General features: G+C 44.3%; 1 protein-coding gene across 2 annotated transcripts in view; it reads left to right on the top strand.

Annotated features, from left to right (window-relative positions):
* Positions 1-20,141, top strand: part of LOC139204952 (teashirt homolog 1-like) — a 35,603-nt gene that overhangs the window by 1,167 nt on the left and 14,295 nt on the right. Inside the window, exons 1-2 of one of the 2 annotated variants that reach the window (XM_070834991.1) lie at positions 497-774; positions 979-1,550. In XM_070834991.1, coding sequence (XP_070691092.1) covers positions 1,511-1,550 — 40 coding nt within the window. In that variant the 5' untranslated portion in view covers positions 497-774; positions 979-1,510. Of the gene's footprint in view, positions 1-496; positions 775-978; positions 1,551-20,141 lie in introns of those variants that run through there. The other variant, XM_070834992.1, reaches the window with a different exon arrangement.

Raw genomic sequence — 20,141 nt, 5'->3', positions numbered from 1 at the left:
TTGTTCGCATTCAATTCAAGCTTCATGCAGCGGTGCGATCATCTAAATGTCACTGTCTGGAAGGCTATCCATTATCATGTAACACGATTACTACAACATATTGGACCATTGAACCCTCGTCCCACCCCCAGTGGGAGTCTAGCCTCCAACTCGTGCTATGCCAGGGGCACGCTTTTATGAGCTAAACATGACATCTAAGTTGGAACAACCTTATACTTGAGCGGTACTTGTTGTGGTTTGCGAAACATGTTCGTGCGAGTTTGGTTTTAGTTGATCTCCCGTTAAGTTCCGAAAGGATCCTTTCCTTTGTCGGTGGTTTGGGTTTTTTTTTTTAAGCTACGGGAGAAGGAGAGAGAGAGGGGGGAAAACAAGACAATTAAAAAGATTGACAGGTAGGCTCCTCTGTCAGGGGTGACGCTTGTGGAGAGGGGAGGAGTAAAAATGTAGCAGGAAAAGCCACTCGATGCGTCTGTCTATCAGTTGAGACTGTCTGAAACAGCTTCTGGATCCACCGCGTTTCCATTTTTTCTTTTTCGGGAGACCTCGGATCAGTCCCTGGAGTTTTCCCCCCTCTTTTTGCCTTTTTAAAGAGACAAATATTTGAGTCCATGTCGACCTGATCTGTTGTTGGCGAAGCTTGGATGCGCCTGCGTCTTGTTTGTTTCGCCTCTCTCTCAAGTGATATCCACCGCATCAGCCACCCCTCCAAAAAACCGACTCTGTCCAAGATGCGATGAGATGAGCGGTGGAAATTATTTCCACGACTCTTAAAACGTAAGTAAGAGAGAGAGCCCGATTGTCCCATTTATTATTTTTTTTCAATGGGAGAGAAAGAGGGAAGGAGGGGAGGGAGGAAAAAGTCTCCGCCGGACTGGTGAGGCTGGATCCGGGCTGAGGTGGCGTGGTGGTGACGGGACTGACATTAACCCATCTAATGCCTGTCTATCTGTTTTCCCCTCTCCCCTTTCTCTCTTTCAGGTCTCTGGCAAAAGAAGAGACGGGAACACAAGGATACATTACTTATCAGAGCTGCGCGGTGCGCTCACACGGGACTTATTTGTTTGGTTACAGCCAGAGTTTATTTATTTTTTAGTTTTGGTGTGCGTAAAAGGCGCAGCAAAGTAGCGTCCCCCTACAAACAGCACTGGAGATTAGGGAGATTTTTTTTCCAGGGGGAGTGAACTGAAAACTTGGGTTTCAAGGTGCTTTATTGCTGCTGCTTCTTTTTCTTCTGTTTTTTCACCCTGCCATGAGAGACATGAAGGAAGATGATCTTTGATGGACATGAAGGTCTCAGGAGCTGGCCGAATCCCTTCGTAATTTCTGTGCTTATTGTCGAAGCAAATCCAGCCATCAAGTCCAAAACAGAGCAGCCAGTTTGAAAAGAAGACATCTGCAGCTCTGAGATCAAAGCTCTTTCCCCCGCAAAACGGGATGATTTTTCAAAACTGATAGACTTGATTTGTTTGTAATTCCTGCATGAGAAGCACCGTGGAAAGTGACGGTCACTATGCCGAGGAGAAAGCAGCAAGAGCCGCGGCGATCAGCAGGTATAACCCGCCCCTCCATTTCCCATCCCAGTAGCCAAGTAGTTTTTATTTCCAAATTCCGAATGAAAATATCTCCTTCCACATCTCATTCTTTACTTGTGCTGCATGCTGAGATTTATTTTACAACACCTTTTAAATCGAATTTGTTGTGCTATTAACACAGCGCGCAACTCAACCCTTGACCCACAGTTGTGTTAAAAACGTGTCTAATTGCGCTAATGACGCACATATCTGCGCAATGCCACTTCGGGATTTTTTTTTAATCCTCCATTTGCCAGGAAAGTTCTCTTAAGAATGGTGAGATAAACTAAATGGCATGTTATGGGGGATAAAAGGGAGCTTTTGAGGTTCAAGAGTGAGTAATGATGAATAATTGACTGGGAAAGAAGGGGGAGAAAACTGGTGAGAGCCGGTTTTTCCTTTCTTTCTATTTTATTAGAGGATTGCCATCCTTGATTTGATGCGTGATTGATCGCCTGTCATGTGGCAGTCTTTGATCTATTCATCCTTGATAAACATCAATAAATCCCTCCATGAAGACAGGCATGCCTCTGGTAGGTTTAGCCACTCACACACACAAACCTCCTGTTGTCTCAACTAGGAACCCAAAAGCAAAAAAAAAAAAGTTGCAAATTATGTTGGAAAATCACCATTTTGTGTTAAGGGAAAGCACCAAAAGCAGATGAAAGGATGGTGTGTATGTTGAGCAGATCAGAGAGAAAACCAGCCCAAACACTCTTTTTTTAATCAGGTGTCTGATTCCTCTCCTATGCCCTTTCTTCATAGAGATAAATGTTGAGTCTTTTTGCGCGTTCCCATCCAAATTCACCCCACATTCACTGTAAGAATCAGTCCAGTAATGAAATCAATATCCACTGCTGGAGGGGAGTATTATATTTGCAATGTGACCAACTGATAAAACCAGGTCTTGGCAGAGGACCGACAAGGTTGACTTCTAGTGGTTTGGATTTGGACTCCCCCTTTTTTCTCTCGTCTCTCTGCAGCCTTTAAACAAATGTAAATGAGTGACAGGGGTTTCTACCTCTGTGCTAATGAGGCCGAGCCTTTGAAGTTAGGCATTAACAACTGGAGTGAACAAAAGACAGTTACAGAATTTTAAAGAGATTTTGAAATATGAGGTGCAAAGCGGGTCGAACAGGAGGGCCAGCCGACGAAGACTTTGAACTCAGCAGGTTTTATCATTTAAAGCATGGAGCTGATGATGATGGTGGTGGTGGTGGTGATGAGGATGAGGAGGAGGATGAGGAGGAGGATGAGAAGGAGTGTAGGATGGAGAACATTCAACCGGTGCTTGCTGTCGACTTCTTTCTTTCTCCGTGCCTTTGCAGCTAAGCACTTTTCTCCTGATTTCTGGCCCACACTACGGAGTGTGTGTGTGTGTGTGTGTGTGTGAGTTTTGGTTGTTTTGGCGAGATAGCCCTCTTTAAAAGGTTGGCCATGGTGGGAGCAGAGTGAGCCCCGTTAAGTTTCTGCATGTAGATGGAGGCATGACAACATGACATCCCTGTGACCCCTCCCTCCCTCCTCTCACTAAACACACTCTTAATCTCTCTCTCTTTCTCTCTCTTACATACACACACACACACACACACACACAGCATTGATCCATTACACTGTCCACTGAGTGCCATGCGCATCATGGGTTGTAATGGTCAATCACAGCTTGGCAAACGGGATGGTTTCCATTCTTCCATGAACATGACAGTCGGTCAGAGATAACACCCTCCGCTCTACGCTCCCAGGAGCAACAAATAACACACACACACACACACACACACACACACACAGGCAGACACCAGGCTAGCCTGATGCTCCACTGGGAGCTGGTACTGACCTGTGGCTTCCTCTGTGTGCTGCTGCTCAAAGAGGAAATTGCTCATGGTGAGACTGTGCATGGAAATCAGAGCTCAGACAATTAAAACAACAATCGCAGACTTGTCTCGACAGGTTTCTTTTTTCTTCCCCTATACCATTTTTGGAAAATATTATTTGTTACGTAATGTTTATTTTAGTTTTTCAAGGCCAAATCCAGCATAAAATATTTCACAACCCCAGAAATGGCAAAAGTCATAATTGTGGAGGTTTATTTTTCTACTAAGTTGGCAGATTATAAAATAAATGTCATCATAATCTTGCGGCAAACAAATCAATTTTTATATTCCTAATTCTCCCTTAAATTTTACATAATCTTAAAATTTTTAGGGTAAATCTTAGTTCCCCAAGACAATTCAGATTTTTAGCCATTTACAACAATTTGCTCAGGTATTATTTTGAAGCTTATGTGTGTGTGTGTGCGTGTGTATGTGTGTGTGTGTCTGTGTGTATGTGTGTGTGTGTGTGTGTGTGTGTGGTAAGATCCACAGGAAATGGCCAAGACAGAAGGCATTTTTTCTTTTTACATAAAAACCACAAGTATCTATCACACGTTCACTTTTTAAAGATCTTTTTATAGTTTTCATTTAAGAAACCCAAATGGAAAAACTAAGATGGAAAGAATTACAAAGTGTGTAAAAAAAAAAAAAAGTATATATGCATTTTCCTCTATCCATTGCATTTCATTGTGCACCGATGTATGCTCACGTGTGCGTAATTACACTTGTAGTCTCGCTTCATCACTGAATGACTTGTTTTAAAGCTGAGGACGACAGAAGGGAAGTCAGGAACAATTAAAAGTCAGGATGGGGCGACGCCGTCTTTCATCCAAGGCAGGCTTAGATAGTCTTATAGGAGGAAGACGAGGAGTAAGAGCAGATAAGATAGTCGCTCTTATTTCTGTGTAGCACGATGGTTAATTATAAGAAAGACAGTGGATGTGTGTGTCTGCGTATAAGGGGGGGAAGGGGTAAGGTTGCTTTCCGTTGGCTTCATTAGAGAGAGCCCTAATTATCTGTGGAGCTGATGGATTTGTGACAGGCCCTAACGATTAATGCTGACAAATTCAGTAAGGTGTCAAGTCCGCAGCTGCCTTGATGTAATCAAGTTGATATTATACAGTCCCCATAGCCCCTAGTGCAGCACCAACTCAATTTGCCTGTGCAGGTGACAAATGGACTTTGCTACCTGACTAATCACGTCAGGAGACAATGCCAGTTAATGACCTCGGTAAGCCCCCACCACCACCACCACTCTTATAACCTTGTAATAAGCAAGCCAGACCAGCGACAGCACTTTGCAGCCATCCCCTCTGTTCTCGTTTCAATTTCTACCATCTCATTCCTTTGTTTTCATTTTCAATCTTTTCAATTGCAGAGCTTAATTTTCGTGTCGAGGTAGCAGTTCTTTTCCTCAAAGTTTCTTCTTGTTTTCGGCTGGAATGTGAGGGTGGATATTTTCCAACTGTTGCAAGAGATTTATTTATTTTTATATTAATGGCATGTCTCATGCCTGTTCTAAACACTTGATATATCCACACTCCAAAGTGATACCAGGAACCATTTTTAAAATATAGACGTGCGGTTGAAGTTTTTACACTTTTGCATGTGTTGCAGCCCTGCTAGTAAATCACCACCACATCATAACACGGTCTCCACGTACTTCGACTGATCGTCTTCCCAACCCAGTGCTGTAGCCACCTCGCTGAAGGCCTCCAGTTTATTCCGAGCAGGAGAATCACAGTGCCCAGGGATTAATGATTTTGCATGCCCGGGGTAGCTAAGATTACACAGCGACCTTTGTGCTCTTACTTGACGATGCTGTTATGTGATATTCCCCCTTCGAAATAATCAGCATGCTGAGATTTATGTGCCCCCTACCCTTCAGTCTACACCAGCGTCCTGGGGAGTGTGTGTAGCCTCTAGGTGTGTGTTTTTTTCACTTTTAATGTTGCCGGATTTTGAATACCCCCCTCCTTCCTGAGAATTACAGCAGTCTTGTTTTGATGAAAAGTTGATTTCCAGCAAAGGAACTAGTGTCTTTGGCCTGAAAGTTGGCACAGCTTCTGACTTCCGATGCCTTAAAGGCTCTGCGGCTTCTGAGAAATGAGAAGTTTATGTTAGAATCCATGAAAAAAAAAAGTGTATGTATGTTTGTATGTGTGAGAGTGAGAGAGAGAGAGTGGGGAGAGACACCGAGGCGAAGAGAGCTTAGCACTGACCGGTGTTAGTTTTCCTGGAATGAATAACTTGAACGAGTGTAACGGTAACCACGCCACGTTAGTCATCCTCTTTAGCAGGGCCTGCCTTCAGATCCCCTCTCCATTCCCCCACAGGAGCACGAAAACAACCTCTAACAGCAGCTCCACATATTTGTCACTTCTAACTGTCGTGTCTTTTCACCATTCCCAATCAAAACAAGCGATATCAGACAGAGCAGGAACACATATTGATCCACAGCAGCCTGCCCCCCCCCTTCAGTTGTGTTCTGTGTTTTCTGGGCATTCCCTTTAGCGTGTGTATGTGTTTGGCGGTAGGACTTGGCTAGAGGTTACGCTAATTGGAACGGTGGTGTCGTTAGCAGGTGGCATCGATCGACCTCGTCGATAGCCACTTTTGCTCCTGCTCTACCCTCCGAAACTATTAGTTAAATTTACATCTGGGATTCGAGGCAGTCAAAGGTCAAACATGCTCAGCTCGCTCTTCTAATGCCTTGAGTCACCACAAGTGCCCCTGTGTTTGTGTGTGTATGTGAGTGTGTGTCTCTGTGGTATTAGTTTCTTTCTTTTTTTTTTTTTAGCATTGATTATCAGTGAATAACTAATATAATCAAATGTAAAGTATTAGCGAGGTTTAAGCTGCATGTGTTAAGCTTTCCCGTTCACATAGATAAGGATGTATTTTACACCACTGCAGTAATACCCCTCCTTGTCTTTTTCTCTTTCTTTCTGATTCTTTCCGGGGCATTCTCAACAAAAGCTGCCCTCAGGGCACGCTGTTACCATCACTAGCAGTGTGTTACCCTCGCTGCACTTTAGACACACACACACACACACACACACACACATACACACAGCGTCAACCACAAACACAGACAGTCAGACTGACAGACAGAAACACACACACCTACACCTAATGCTTAAGTGCAGCCAGCATGTCTCTGTGGGAGGTCATAATGGAGGTGGCTTAGTATGATGGGAAATCATATCATTAAAGCAGCCAGATGTGCTTTGTTGCCTGCCTTGCAGCACATAAAAACAGCAGCAAGTCATGGGATCCAAAAAAAAAAAAAATCCAAGTCTGAGAAAATCAAGTCTGAAACAGATAGAAAGCAGCCCTCTGGGACTGGGCTGACAAGCAGTCTTTCTCCTGACTGCCATAGAAAAACAATTTCCCCCCAAATAAAGAATTTTTGTTCTCATATTTCAATGTTACAGCAGCATAACGAACTCTTTTTTAACTTCAAATTCAGATTGGACCCAAAGCTTTGATAAATGGCGTGCTGTTTCTGTTATCAGCTCGTTTTATAAGTGTGCTTAATTACTATGTAATATGTGTTGTGCTGAGTAATTACATTTTGTTAAGGCTTCACAGTGGGGATGTAAGGCTTTTGAGCTCATTAATGAAAAATTGTTCATATGTTGTGTTTAGTTTTTTTTTTCTGCAGCACGTAATTTGAGACATGAGGAAGATAAGAGGGGAAACGTTCAAGAGAAGTAGTCGTGCAACATTTAAGGCACAAAAATTGACATCTCAAATTTTCTTAAGTAAAGTATTACATTTGCCGAGGGTAAATTTGCTCTCTTGATCAGTGCAGTGCCTCCTCGAGAGGCTATGGGAAAGTCTGCTAGAGCCAAATTTAACATGTTACTTCTATCAATAAAAGATGAGCAATTACAGAATATTTTGTCTAATAAGTATTTGAATTCCTCAGCGCAGGAAAAAAAACATGTAGCTTACCCACTCATTACATCAGTTAGCAGGGGGAGTGAGAGGCAGCTCTTTGATGCCAACAAACAAACAAGACAAACGAGATGGGCCCACTACAGAAGAGCAAAAGCCCTATCCAGGGACACCCAAACCCTGTGCACTCCTCCCTCTCTCTCTCTCCATCTCTTTCACGTACCTCTCATCTGTCCTCTAATTTCTCCGCATTCCTTTTCCCTTTATTTCTAGCTCTGTTCCCTTCTCCAGCATGTTTCTCATCTCACATCCCCCTCTCTTCTGGATAAATACTCGTTCTTTACCACTCAAAAGCAAAGAGAAGGGGAGAGAGAGAGAGAAAAGTGCTGGTGGTAGACGAGGGGGGACGATGAGATGAATTAAAAGCGGGGATGAATTAAAAAAAAATAATTCTTTTTTAAACTGTGCTCCTTCATTTCTGTCAGTTGTACCCCATCAAACAAAGTTAGGTAGGGATCATTTGGGAAATGAAAGGCTGAGAGGTAAACAAATGAGGGGAAGGAGTGACAGGGTTTAACTGTGCATGTGCGGAGCAATGGAACAAAGCAGGTCTATTTTGGCAATGGTTTACTCCCCACAAATGAATAGAATCGAGGAATGGATGTTCGATCGTGGCAGTGGGCGCCAATGTTTCGTCCAACAGAATCAAAGACGGTTGTGTTAGTGGGTGGAGGGAATAGCAAGGTGAAGGGTGGCAGGATGGTGTTGGAGGGTGGGGAGTGGGGGCTTTTAGGACAGGTATTAGAGCTGACAGATGAACGGGACGATAGACAAATTCTCTCGCAACAGCTGTGACTGCCGCCATTATCCTGACAGGTGTCAATTAAGAATTACTGCCCGGCCGGCCGAATGCCCCTACTGACTCACATACACGTCCCTCCATCCCTACAACTACCCCCTCCAACCCTCCCACCCCCTTGTCCAGCTGTCGGCGTGCGAGCTAAATAACACTTTACCCTTGTCAGTGTTGTCACAGGCCCTGCAGCCGTGGTTCTCTTCCCCCTTTGAAACAGCAGCCAGCGGCAGATGCTTGCTGGTCAATAGCTTGGCGTGTTAGTGATCACGGTAATGCGTCTGTAGGTGGACTTTGGTGGGTCTTGCTCGGCTACGAGGTAACTAAACATTACCAGAAAGATGCGCTGACGTACGCATAAAAAAGAACCTAAATGTGAGACCCTTCCATCAGATGCTACTGCCTTTTAAATACCCCTCATATTCACTATTATTGAGATTTACATCAGGCTGCAAAATGGTTTTTAACTCCATTCTACTGGTTAAAAAGCTCCTTCATTACATCCTTGGTCTGTGTGTGTATGTGTGTGTGAGGCTGCATTTGTAGTCAGTGTGTGGTGTTTTCACCTTTTGCAAAGCAGCGGCTGCAGACTAACCTAGATCCTGGTTCCCTTGATCCTCTGGTACTCACCCTGTTGGCTAATAGAGGGCGGCTTTTATTCCATATTGTAAAGTGGGGAGTTGAGGTCAATGAGTGACAAACAGATGCCATTGCCCATCTCGAATTCACCCCTTCAGCAAAACCACTGGCTGACAAACACATTGCGGGGTCAGCAGGCTTCTGGCTTTACAAAAACAGTTAGCGCTCTTCATTTGCCATATTCTTTTTAATTCTTGGAGGTTTAAATGAGTGTGGCTGCATGCAGTTTAATTTCGCTTTAATTGTTCAATTGTAATTGAAAGCAATGCTTGTATGAGTCTAAGATTCTGTTGGCTAACTGCTAACAGTATGTGTGTGAGTAATACAGGGGTTACATAGCTCTTTATTTCTAATTATACACCCTATAATTTACCCCTACATGCACATATGTTCGATAAATTTTAAAGTTAGTATATGTGTGACACGCCGCTGACACTGTGTAGTTATTACTTGGCTTCTGTAATAAATGCAGTTTTCAGAGCCGGCGCAGAATAAACATGAGAAGCTTCAATCGGTAGAAGAAGGAAGCAAAAACAGCAACGCGAAAAAGCAACATGAGAGTGAGTGCACAAGACTCCCCAGGAATACACAGATGGATTTGCATGTTCACTTGGGAGTTACAGTTTTGGATTTCCTCCCTAGAAATCATTTGCCACAGAAAATAACCGAGGAAGATAATATCAGTGTTATTTCGCTACTCCTGCTTTATTTGCATATCTCTTGTTTTAAATAAGGCAACCCCTCGGAGTGAAATTCAGTTTGTTTTTCGGAGCTTCATTCTGCATCACCTTTTTTTTTTTTTAATGCCTCTCCCTCTCTCTTTCTCTTTTTATTTAATTCTTTCTTCAGGCCTACCTTCCCTCCTCTGTCTCACACTGGCACTAGAATGCTCCGAGCGATTATCAAACCTGAGAATATTTTCCATCCCCATGCAAATCACCCACCATGCTCTCTTATCATTCCTGCTTTGCCCCCCTCCCACCCCAGCCAGCCCAAACGGTTGTGTGTAATCAAAGTAAACGGCAGCTAAAGCTAAAAGGGAAATGCTCTTTGTGGAGATGGATGGAGGGATTAAATATTAACCGGATGCGGCTGACTTAAGGCAAGTGTTTTACATAGCTGCTCCTGCCGCGGATGCCGTGCATTGATCCCCTCGCCCTGGCGCCTTTACTTGTTTGGCTGCCTGTCGTTAATTTTTCACCATCATCTCACTGGCCAGGCCTTTAGAATGGAGAGGGAGAAGGAGGCCAATGAATGGTTCACCCAGCCACCACCGCCTCCCTCAGTGCTTTTAACGGGGGCAGGTGAGATGGATGATAGCAATTTGAAATTTTGTTTGTGCGTGTGATCATGGAGATTGTTTTCGGTATTACCATGGTGTAACAATTCCAGTGATTAATTGAGGTGAATGCTTGGCTAGGATCGGAGGAATTGGGGGGAACGGGAGCTTGCAGGTTCTCCACCTAGCTCCGCTCTTCACTCGTGAATGTGGTGTTTATCGGCTGACCTTGGAGTCCAACACTGCTGCCTTCTCACACACACGTAAAACAACACACTCCCAGGATTCTGCCTCCACACTGCCCCTCTTGTCATATCACTTCCTTCATTTCCTCATGCCTCCCTCTTCCTCTCCTCCAGCTGTGATTAAAAGAGAAAATCAAACCGCTCAAACCAAACTTTGGGCAGAAAGGAGACTAAACAAAAACAAAATGGCTACAGTGGCTACACTATTCATGTAGATGGACATTAGAGGCAGGAATGCTCTTCAATGTGTTTATTGTCTACAGCATACAGCAACATCCTATGGGTCAGAGAGGCAGCTTGTTAACAGGGGCGTTCATACCAGTGGTGGTTCACCCCCTCCTCTAAACCCACACATATACAGTATAAACATAGTTGTTGCACTGGTACTGTTGAAGGCATCGTGAAGGCCCTCTGGCATTTATAAATGCAGTGTTGGTCCTGTGGTGGAGCATCATTTAGGCCTAATGATGCCTCGCTTTCCCGCCCCCCAATCTCACGCGCACACACCCCAACCCTGTCCAGAGTGCACATCTGAAGGGGTCGTTGGCAGGTCGTGACCCCACCTCACGGCTGCAGTCCGGACAATAGCTACATTTCTTCATGTGTTTTTGTTGGTTCTCGTCTTCTCTGTGGCTCGACTTGTCTTCCTCAGCTGACTTTAGGTTCAAACAGATACAGGCTTTTTACTGTGGATATCAGCGTTTTGGTGCTGGAAGGCGCAGATAGCTGATATTTATAATTCTGCATGGTATTAATTTGAATAATTTTCATGCCACCAAAAATTCCGAATATTTTCTGTATCAAACAGAATTATATGTTACTAAAAGCTCTAAGCCAATGAGCTAATAATAATAGCAATGATTATAATAATAGCACTAAAAATATGGTTGCCTTGTTTTTTAATCCAATCAAAATGCTGCATTACTATTAGATGCAGTTAAAAGAGCTCACCTTTGAGCAGCGCAGTGTTATTTTTCAAAATAAATGTGATGAAATATATCCATCACATTAGACCTTTAATCAACATTTTAATAATTCACCTTTTATGAATTGATAAATATTGGCAAACAAATCTATTAATATGTCTGCCCCTTCTCTTTCTTTTCCTCCTTTGTCTCTTGGATCTTCACCAACTTCTCCTTTTCATGCTGTTTGCTTTTTCTCCACTCCCTGTGTCTCTCGCTCTTTTGCTCTCCTTTAGTCAAAGTAGCCCTGGTCCCCATAGCAACAAATAGTGAACTCTTACTCATTAGTGTGTATGTAGCCCACTGAATGGCCTGAATCCTGATGCAAATCCATCACCTCGTCATGATGAGTAACCACCACTGATGATATTTGGACATTTGCTTGATTCCAAATCAATGTGTTTGTCTTGTGGTGGTGGGTGAAGTGTGTGCGCGTGTGTGTGTGTGTGTGTGTGTGTGTGAGATCACATGAAGATTGAGAGGCGACACTGGGAATCGTCCCTCTGTCACGCCTGACTCACGCTCGCCTTTTTTTTTTTTTTGGCTGTTAAATCTCCAGAGCGCTGATAACAGGTCAGCCGTTGAGAAACGAGAGGGAGGAGGGGTGTAAAAACAGAGAGGGAGGGGGTAGCGAAGGAACTGAGAGAAGCAGGATATGATCAGAGAGAGACTAAGAAAGTGTATATGCAGAAGGGAAAAAAAAAAGGGAAAGAGAGAGATTGGTCTTCTTTATGCTGGCTCACCCATTGCGTGGGCGGTGCATGGAGTGGAGAGGTCAATGGGATGCCGTGATAGGCTAATCTGTCGGGAAGGGAGGGTTAGGGCAGGCCGTATGGGAGCAGCTCATTGGCTAGACTCATTTGCCCTGTGAAATAAAATCTCATTGCGTCTTTGTTTTCGTTTTTTTCCACCATTTGAAGATTGATAGTGCGGGTATTTGCTCTGAAATCTCTTTTTCGAGTGTGAATATTTATCTGCCCGCATCTATACACTATGTGTGTGTGGCATACTTTTCTTAGTTCATCCCAGTTCCTGTGGGAGTGTGTGTGTATGCGCAAGGTTTCCAGAGCTGTGTGTGCTCGTCCTCCAGTCAGACACATGGATGACAGATGACCCAGTGGGAGACACCAGCCATCCTGCCCAACCGGAATCTTGCTCCCTCCCCCCTATCCACCTTATCCCCCCCTGCCTACTAAAAAAGTGCGTACTTTGTTTACTTCCTCGGCTTTTAGCCATAAATCCTAGATCCACCTCCGATGTGCCGTTGCCGCCTTTTCCTCGGGTTACGGCTTTGTACACGATCATAATAGCTGCGTCACTGGGAGTGTGTGTGCGCAGGAGAACAAACCAGCCGCAACCTGGCTGCATGCTTGCCTGTCTGACGCTTTGGGGGGAGGTGGGAGCTTACTGGACCAGAGGAAACCTAAATCCTCATATAAAAAGGCCATGCTCTCAGCCTGGGCCCAGGGTAGGAGGGAGGGAGAAAGAAAGAAGGGAAGAGAGAAGGAGACAGAAACGAGGGGAGAGAGAGAAGGGAAAAAAGTTGATTTCCTTTTTCAGCAGAGCCATACATCACAGGGCCTCCCAGCTGCAGTGTCACAAGCTGACAGAATGACATGTGTCATTTATCAAAGGGGCCAGGCGGGGGCCTTGGGAAACGTGCACCACAAAGCCTGAGAGAGTTCATTCCAACGCTCAACCCTCCCTCCTTCTCTTCCTCCCTCCCTCTCTCCCTCAGCTTTACTCCCTCAGCCCGCCCCCACCGTTCACTCTCCTCCTCGATTTCTCTAGTCTCGGCCCCCCCCGACCACCTCCACCCTCCCTACTCACTTTGCCTGGTGCCAAAAAAAGGGCCTTGTAATGTTTTCTGTCTTCCCAGTACACACACACACACACACACAGCCGCTGTGTGTGTATATCCGTGTGTGTGTGTATATCCGTGTGTGTTTGTGTGTGTGTGTTTGTGTATGCATGCTTGTCCCACTGAGAACAGGCACTTGCCATACCTTAAAGCCAAAGTCAGTCCAACTTTGAAGAAAACCTGAAATAATAAATCACATTAACAAAGCATTCAAAGCCCCTCAAGCAAACCTCAACAACCTACATAGAAGCGGTTTATAGTCATTCATAAAATCACCAAAAAATTGTATTAATAATACTTAATCCAAAAGTTTTTGTACAAAAAGATATTTAACGCTACAACTTAACTATGCCGTTTGGATCAGTGAATTGACATTTTGTGTGTGTGTGTGTTGTACTGCTCCAGGGCAAGAGGTGGTTTGTCTCGCTGTTGCTGATCTGATTAAGACGGCCTTCATGTTTCTGATTGTTATTATTGTAGCCTTATTAGAGCATAGTTGTTTGCACTCTCTTCATATCATTCTTTACTTACTTTGCTCTCATTTTTATTCATTTCATCTCCAGGTGGCCTGGAAACATTTACACACACCGACACTCACATACACACACACACACACACACACACACACACATACACACTCTCCATACCTGCTACTGAAGAGTTGTTTGACAGAGAGATTACAGCTTTCCCGGCTGGTCGGGCCCCAGTCGGAGGTCTGCGAGGTCACGGCACTGAACGCTCAAGGCCCGTTTAAGAACACATTACAGCTTGTACATAGGAACGCCTGTTGTAACCGATGTGTCAGTAACAATAGCAAGCTGTGTCAGTCCAGTCATGGCATGCCTATCTACAACTTTTTGTGTTAATGTCTTACCTCACCGCATGCACTCTATTTCCAGCTTCCTCTCATCCATCATTGGCTCACCTTTCATCCCAACCCCTCATCTACCCCCCATCATCAGCCCCTGCTAGGGTTAACTCCATTCCAGCCACTTCCAGAATCAATAAACTATCTCACCTGGGTGCCCGCCTCTCCCTCCACCACAGCCAGATTAGAGCGTTAACACTGTAATCGGCATCTTTACCTGTGGTTAGCTGCAGTAAAGAAGGCCTCGTTGCCATCTTATTCTGTATTCTTTTCTTTTGAGTAAGTGTGACCTAAGTAGTCAAACAATGTGAAGAGGTCAAGTAAAATTAACATGAATTTATTTGGGCACTACATGATGAAATCATAGAATTCTGAACCAATCATTTATCATAACTAGCTTTTAGTGGCTGCCAGTATTAGATGGAAGGACATTGTTTGGCAAGCACTAGGGATTTCAAATGAATACACTTTCAGTACATTCATACACGTTGTGAAAAATGTCCCGGCTTGCTCACTTTTGCTTTCTAATGCGAGACTAAATGCAGTATTTCTACCTCTAGCAGTCGTTGCAAAATCCAGCCAGGTCCTTGCAGATCAGACAGCCTGAAGATCAGCTGAAAATTTTTGGGTGAAATTCTCTGTTTAATAATTAAAAATACGACTGAGGGCAGGATGAGGTGGTGAGGAGACAGAGAGAGAGAGAGAGAGTGAGGGGGAAAGAGGAAAAAAAAAAAAAAAAAAAGGTTGTGGGGGAGCCCTGACAGTATAATGTTTCCTTGCTTTGTCTGTGGGGGTTAAAAGACGTGGTACATCATTAAGAGGAATATTCAGTGGTGGTGTCACTGAAAGGTGACCCTTTGAACAGGTCATGGATAGTTCACTCTTTAAACCCCCCAGCCTACTAAATACTTCCCCCCCCCCCCCCCCCCCCCCCTAACCCTGTACACACAGCCATAGGTAGGAGTTCAGGCTTGAGAGTTTTAGTCACACAGTGGCCATTTTGATATCTTTGTTTTCTCCTTGTTGAGAAAAGGGTCTCAGCAGTTGTAATTCGTAGCAAAGGAGCCAAAGCACACTAAAGCAACCATGTTCACTCAGCACTGGAGCACGTTTTGGCTCATCTTATTTCAGCATTTATAAGGAGGTTGAAAACGAGCGGCATAATGCAGGACAACTCTGCGCTATTCTAACGTAACGTGATTACATCAATGATTCCCCTCTGTCTTCTGTCTCGTATCTTCATCCCAGCTCTTCTTCCTCTCTCTTCTTTGTCTTTTCACCTCCTCCCTCTATCCTCTCTGTAATATGCCCCCCTGTGCGTGAGTATGTTTTAGGGAGGTGGGGGACCGGGAAGACGGCCCCTTTTAATTTGTCCTCATAAGCCTCATTTATTTTTGCAGCCAGATGTGAGCTGACAGACATCACTCAGTGGCTCCCTAGTCCCCTTCATCCTTCCATTGGCACCCTTGAGTCCCCCCCCCCCCATTCCCCCCCACCCTCCCCTTTCCCACTAGGAGGTCAGGCGAGCACCCTCACCCACCCTCCCCACCATCAGCATTACAGAAGATGGATGTGTCTTTAAAGCAGAGATTGATTGTGGATATCAGAGTTATGGCGCCATTCATCACAGCCGATATTATTCCGACGAACGGGATTGAACAAGGAGGTGGGACTCCTGAGCCCATGGGTGGGTTTTTTTTTTTGGGGGGGGGGGCTGTCAGTGCAGAGGAAGTTTAATAATTTGTAGATGAGGATGTGTATCACGCTGTGTGTGTGCATGAATGTGTGTGCTTATGCTCATGTACTTGCTTGTGCCTTCGTAAGTCTTTCTCACTTGGGAATTCTGGCATGTGTTTATTTTCTTTATTCTATCAGTGTCTCTGTGTGTGCGTGTGTGTGTGTGTGTGTGTGTGTGTAGCTGTCTGCATTGATCTCCGGTGATGTGATCCTCCTTCAGAGTCTGTTCTCATCGGACTCTGATTTACGGCTTCATTAGGATCCTTGTGCTCCCTCCCCTTCTTTTTGTCTTCCTGCTTTCGCCAGGTCACTCTTGGAGACACACACTCACACACAGACAACGCACACTCTGTAGAGGGAAAGCTGCAACTAAAGGACTTTTCATCCCAGCACTTTGTATAGTTTGTTTCTGTTCTGTTTGTCATCTTTATGAATAATCTCTTATTATTCATCAAGGCTCAGCACCTCATTGTGCCCTCAGAGTTGAAGTGCCATGGCGGTTTTGGAGGTGCTTCCCTACCCCCAGGCAGCCCCACTCGGCTGAAAAGAGCCCTCATTGTGTGTGTCGTCTTTTATGGCGCTGTCTGAAAGAGAGGGATGCACTCCACTCGGCATTCAAATGCACGTGGTAAAGCAGCCAGCAGAGCAGGACAAACACCACAGGTTGTAAACGCTTTCAAAAGGAGAGTGTGTATGAGAGTGTGTGTGCATGAGGATGTGTAAATGTGAATGTGAGCGAGTGTGTGCAGGCTCTTGACTGAAAGGTTTTCACTCGCTTTACCTCCACTTTTTCTCTCCTGATACAGTCCGCCACTTACTTTACTCCATTTTTTTTTCTGTCTACCTGTCTTCCGTAGTTGCCTGAAATGACTTTCTTCTTCCTCCACTAAGAAAAGAACCTCAAAGTTTTTGCTTCTCATGTTTTTAAAATCCCCCCCACCATTATCAGGAGTCAAGTCATGCAGAAATGTAAAAAATAAGAAGGTAATCACACTTTGTGCTGGTGCTTTTGTCGTCAGTCCGTGATGGAAATGGGTCTAAATATGAGATTAGAACCTGCCGGTGACTGATGCTATTAGGCAGATATGCCATAGACTTTACTATCTCCCATGAAGGATTAGCGCAAATTATACTGGGAGACAGGCTTGATTTCTCCTCTGCCTGGCTGGATGTGGGCATTTGAGGCACTCTAAGTTGACAGCGTCTGTCTCTGCTTAGTTCTCCGAGACAGGTTGTGTGACAGCTGATGCCAGGCGAGGGCTTAAAAAGTGTGTATGTGTGGGTGTCTATTTGTGTGTTGGACGACGTTTGGTCTGTCTGTGTGTGTGTGTGTGTGTGTGTGTGTGTGTGAGTGTGTCACTGCATGTATCTCTGTGTGTGTATGTGTGTTTGAGAGTAGGAGAGTTATAAACTGACAGGCGAGTGTGTTTGAATGTGATTGCACGTCAATGACTCTTTTTTTTTTTTCAGAAAACAGGTTCTCTTTGAGTAGGGTGACAATTGGGAAAGGCTAATTTTAAGCTTGGTGGCTTCCTCTTTAATTCTACACACTCTTATCTGAAGTTATTTTAAATAATTAAACTGTCTGTAAGACTGTCCAGGTGATGCTGTTTTTGTAGCTGCGAATAAGTAAGAAAGCTGGTCAGACGTCTGACCAGGTGCTGAATTTGAATGTTTAAACGTATTTGTAAGAAAATGCTGATTAAAAACACAACCTAGATCACAGGACGCATACATTTCTCTTCATATCCAAACTGATGACATCCATCATGTAGTGCGTAATCTCAAATTGTTTGAACTATGATGATCATATAACTGAAGGAAGGTGGCCGAGCTGTTTGTTCACCTCTCAGGAATGTTGGAAACATGCAAATGTTCCCTGTTTTAGCCCTGCTGTCTCCTCTCGGCCTGCTGATTTAGGAGGGTGACATGTCCTTTAATGTTGGGTAATAAACTGAAGGGGTGGATTTATAGGCTCAAGTCTTGTTTTCCCCCCACTGTCTCTGTCCGCTGGCTCCTATGACGACCATACAAGCTCCACCCTCACTGCATTTAAGGTGTTTTCAAAGCTACAGCAGTAGCTTTAGCAGAGCCGTTGGTTTCCACCTCAGGCCTTGGCCATATGTTACACAGAAACGAGACCAAGAGAAAGTTTTCCAGTACAGGCGAAATCAGTCATGTGATTCAAGCCAACTGCAGTCATTTTAGGTTAAACCTGCCGTGAATTACAGGTTAAGGTTGAGTTAAACCTCAGAAAACTACATTCCTAACCAATGTAGGAAATTAATTTCCATGTGATTTTGTGATGTTTGTTAGTTTTGATATATTACACTTTCCTTGACATTTTTACTTGTGGAATGTAACTAAAACAAAAAAACCTAAATGCAGCTAAGAAACAATTCGACTCAGAACCAAAGTGAATAATCTTTCTGCACATTCAAAAACACTCATATCCAGTGGCAGCATATCTTTTGCTTCAGCACGTCCTTACTTCTCCCCAGTTATTTTCCTGTCTTCCCACTCATCACCCTCCTCTCTCTTTCCTCCTCCTTAGTTTGTGAGGCATGATGCACAGCGGTGCTTCGCTGTGTCAGCAGGACGGAAACAGGTCAAAGTGTAGAGTGACTCAGATAGGTGTAGCTTCAGACTGATATACTGTATGTTTCCTACAACACTGGCTTCTTGCTGTACAAGGCTGCCCACCTCTGATAAAATGCAGTGACGATTTCTGCCTGACTACAGCAGGTGAATGTGAATGTGTTAGTTGTATTTTCTGGTCAGTCCCTGAAATGAAAACATTACAAAGTGTAGTATGGGAGGATTAACTCACCAACTCACTCACCAAGTGTGTAAATTCTGCAGTGAAATCTGCATTCGATGCCTCGTGGAGCTGCTTCAGAATGTCTTTCAAGAGACCTTTGCAATTGTTTGGTGGTTGAAATTCTATTTCAGAGGCTTTTCTAACCTCACAAGAGTAAATTTTGAGGGGAAAAACATAATAGTGAAATCTTCTTAGTATGGTAGAAGTCATATCAGTACTAGTATCCGCATCTAAAAAAACCTATATTGGTCTCCTCTACACAGGATGCTCCAAATCAGTCTCATCCTCTCCTCGACACAGTTTGACTGATCAGTCCGAGGCCTAGTTTGCTGCTGCCAGCGTGGGACTGGATGTTCGTTTCTCTATTTATTTCCATGGCCTATGCGTTTTTCCCCATATAAAGACAGTCTATGTCCGACCGTGTCACCGCGTGATGGATTGCATAGTCCTCTTCTCTCAGGAAGAGAAAAGGGGGATGGTGGAAAGAAGGAAGGAAAGAAGAAGGGAAAGAATGAGTGAGAGAGGGAGGAAGCGGAGTGGTGCGGTGCAGCAGTGAAGGACATGGCAGCTTAGCGCTGGCCAAAAAGACTGTGCTGAACACCTGCTCCTGTCTCCAACGCCCCTTCAACCTCCTCATTACCTGTCAATCTATCACAAGGCAGCCAGATCAAATGTCTGCAGCAGCCAGGACTCGCACAGGGAGGGAGGGAGGGAAGAGGGAGGGGGAGTGAGGAGAGAAAGAAGGGAAAGAGAAGGACAGATTGCATGTCTGGGAGAGCAGAAAATGAAGGGGAAGTAAATGGAGCAGCTGCGTGTGCATATCGAAGATCTGTTGATAATTTGGAGTAAACTTTGTCCAGAGTGCAATTATTTAAAACTTCTGGAGGTAGTTTGTCATGTTGCTAAATTTAGAGTGCATGGAATACAGACTGCATGCGAGTCGGGTATGACTTTATGCAAATGTGTTTTATCATCGTCACTAGAGAGTTGAAGAATTATGGACTAGTTGTTATAAATTCATTTTCATGTAAAAAAAGAAATATATTCAGAGGAACTTTCAGGTGCAGCTCGTTGTTTAACATCTAAAATTAAAGATTTATTACACTGACCAAAAATCTATAATATTTTGTAGGGGATCAGTTGCGTGTTCACATCTTGTCAGTGTACCATATGCCCTGCCCTACACAGTAGTGTTTAGACCCACCCTACAGCACCGTTTGGCCTTTGATTGGCGCCTCTGTGTAAAAGAGGTGAATCTGTGACAGACAAGCGCCACTGTAGGGAGGCGGAGCCTGCGGTTTCAGATTACAGCGACAATACTGCCAGCGTGTATCTTTTAGAGTGCCTGTGTGTTGTGTACACGACAAAGTGTACAGGCACATTTACGTATATATGCAGATTGTGTGTATTTTAATGACTGTTCATGCATAGAGACAGGTTTATTTTTGTGTGCTAGAGTGTATGAATTCTTAGTGTGTGTGTGTGTGTGTGTGTGTGTCGGTACATGAGAGTCGGCATTTGTATATTG

The sequence above is a fragment of the Pempheris klunzingeri genome, chromosome 8, assembly GCF_042242105.1.
Source record: "Pempheris klunzingeri isolate RE-2024b chromosome 8, fPemKlu1.hap1, whole genome shotgun sequence".
NCBI classification, from domain to species: Eukaryota; Metazoa; Chordata; class Actinopteri; order Acropomatiformes; family Pempheridae; genus Pempheris; species Pempheris klunzingeri.
The sequence above is the reverse complement of the archived record's forward strand: the minus strand, read 5'-3'. Positions and strand labels throughout refer to the sequence as shown.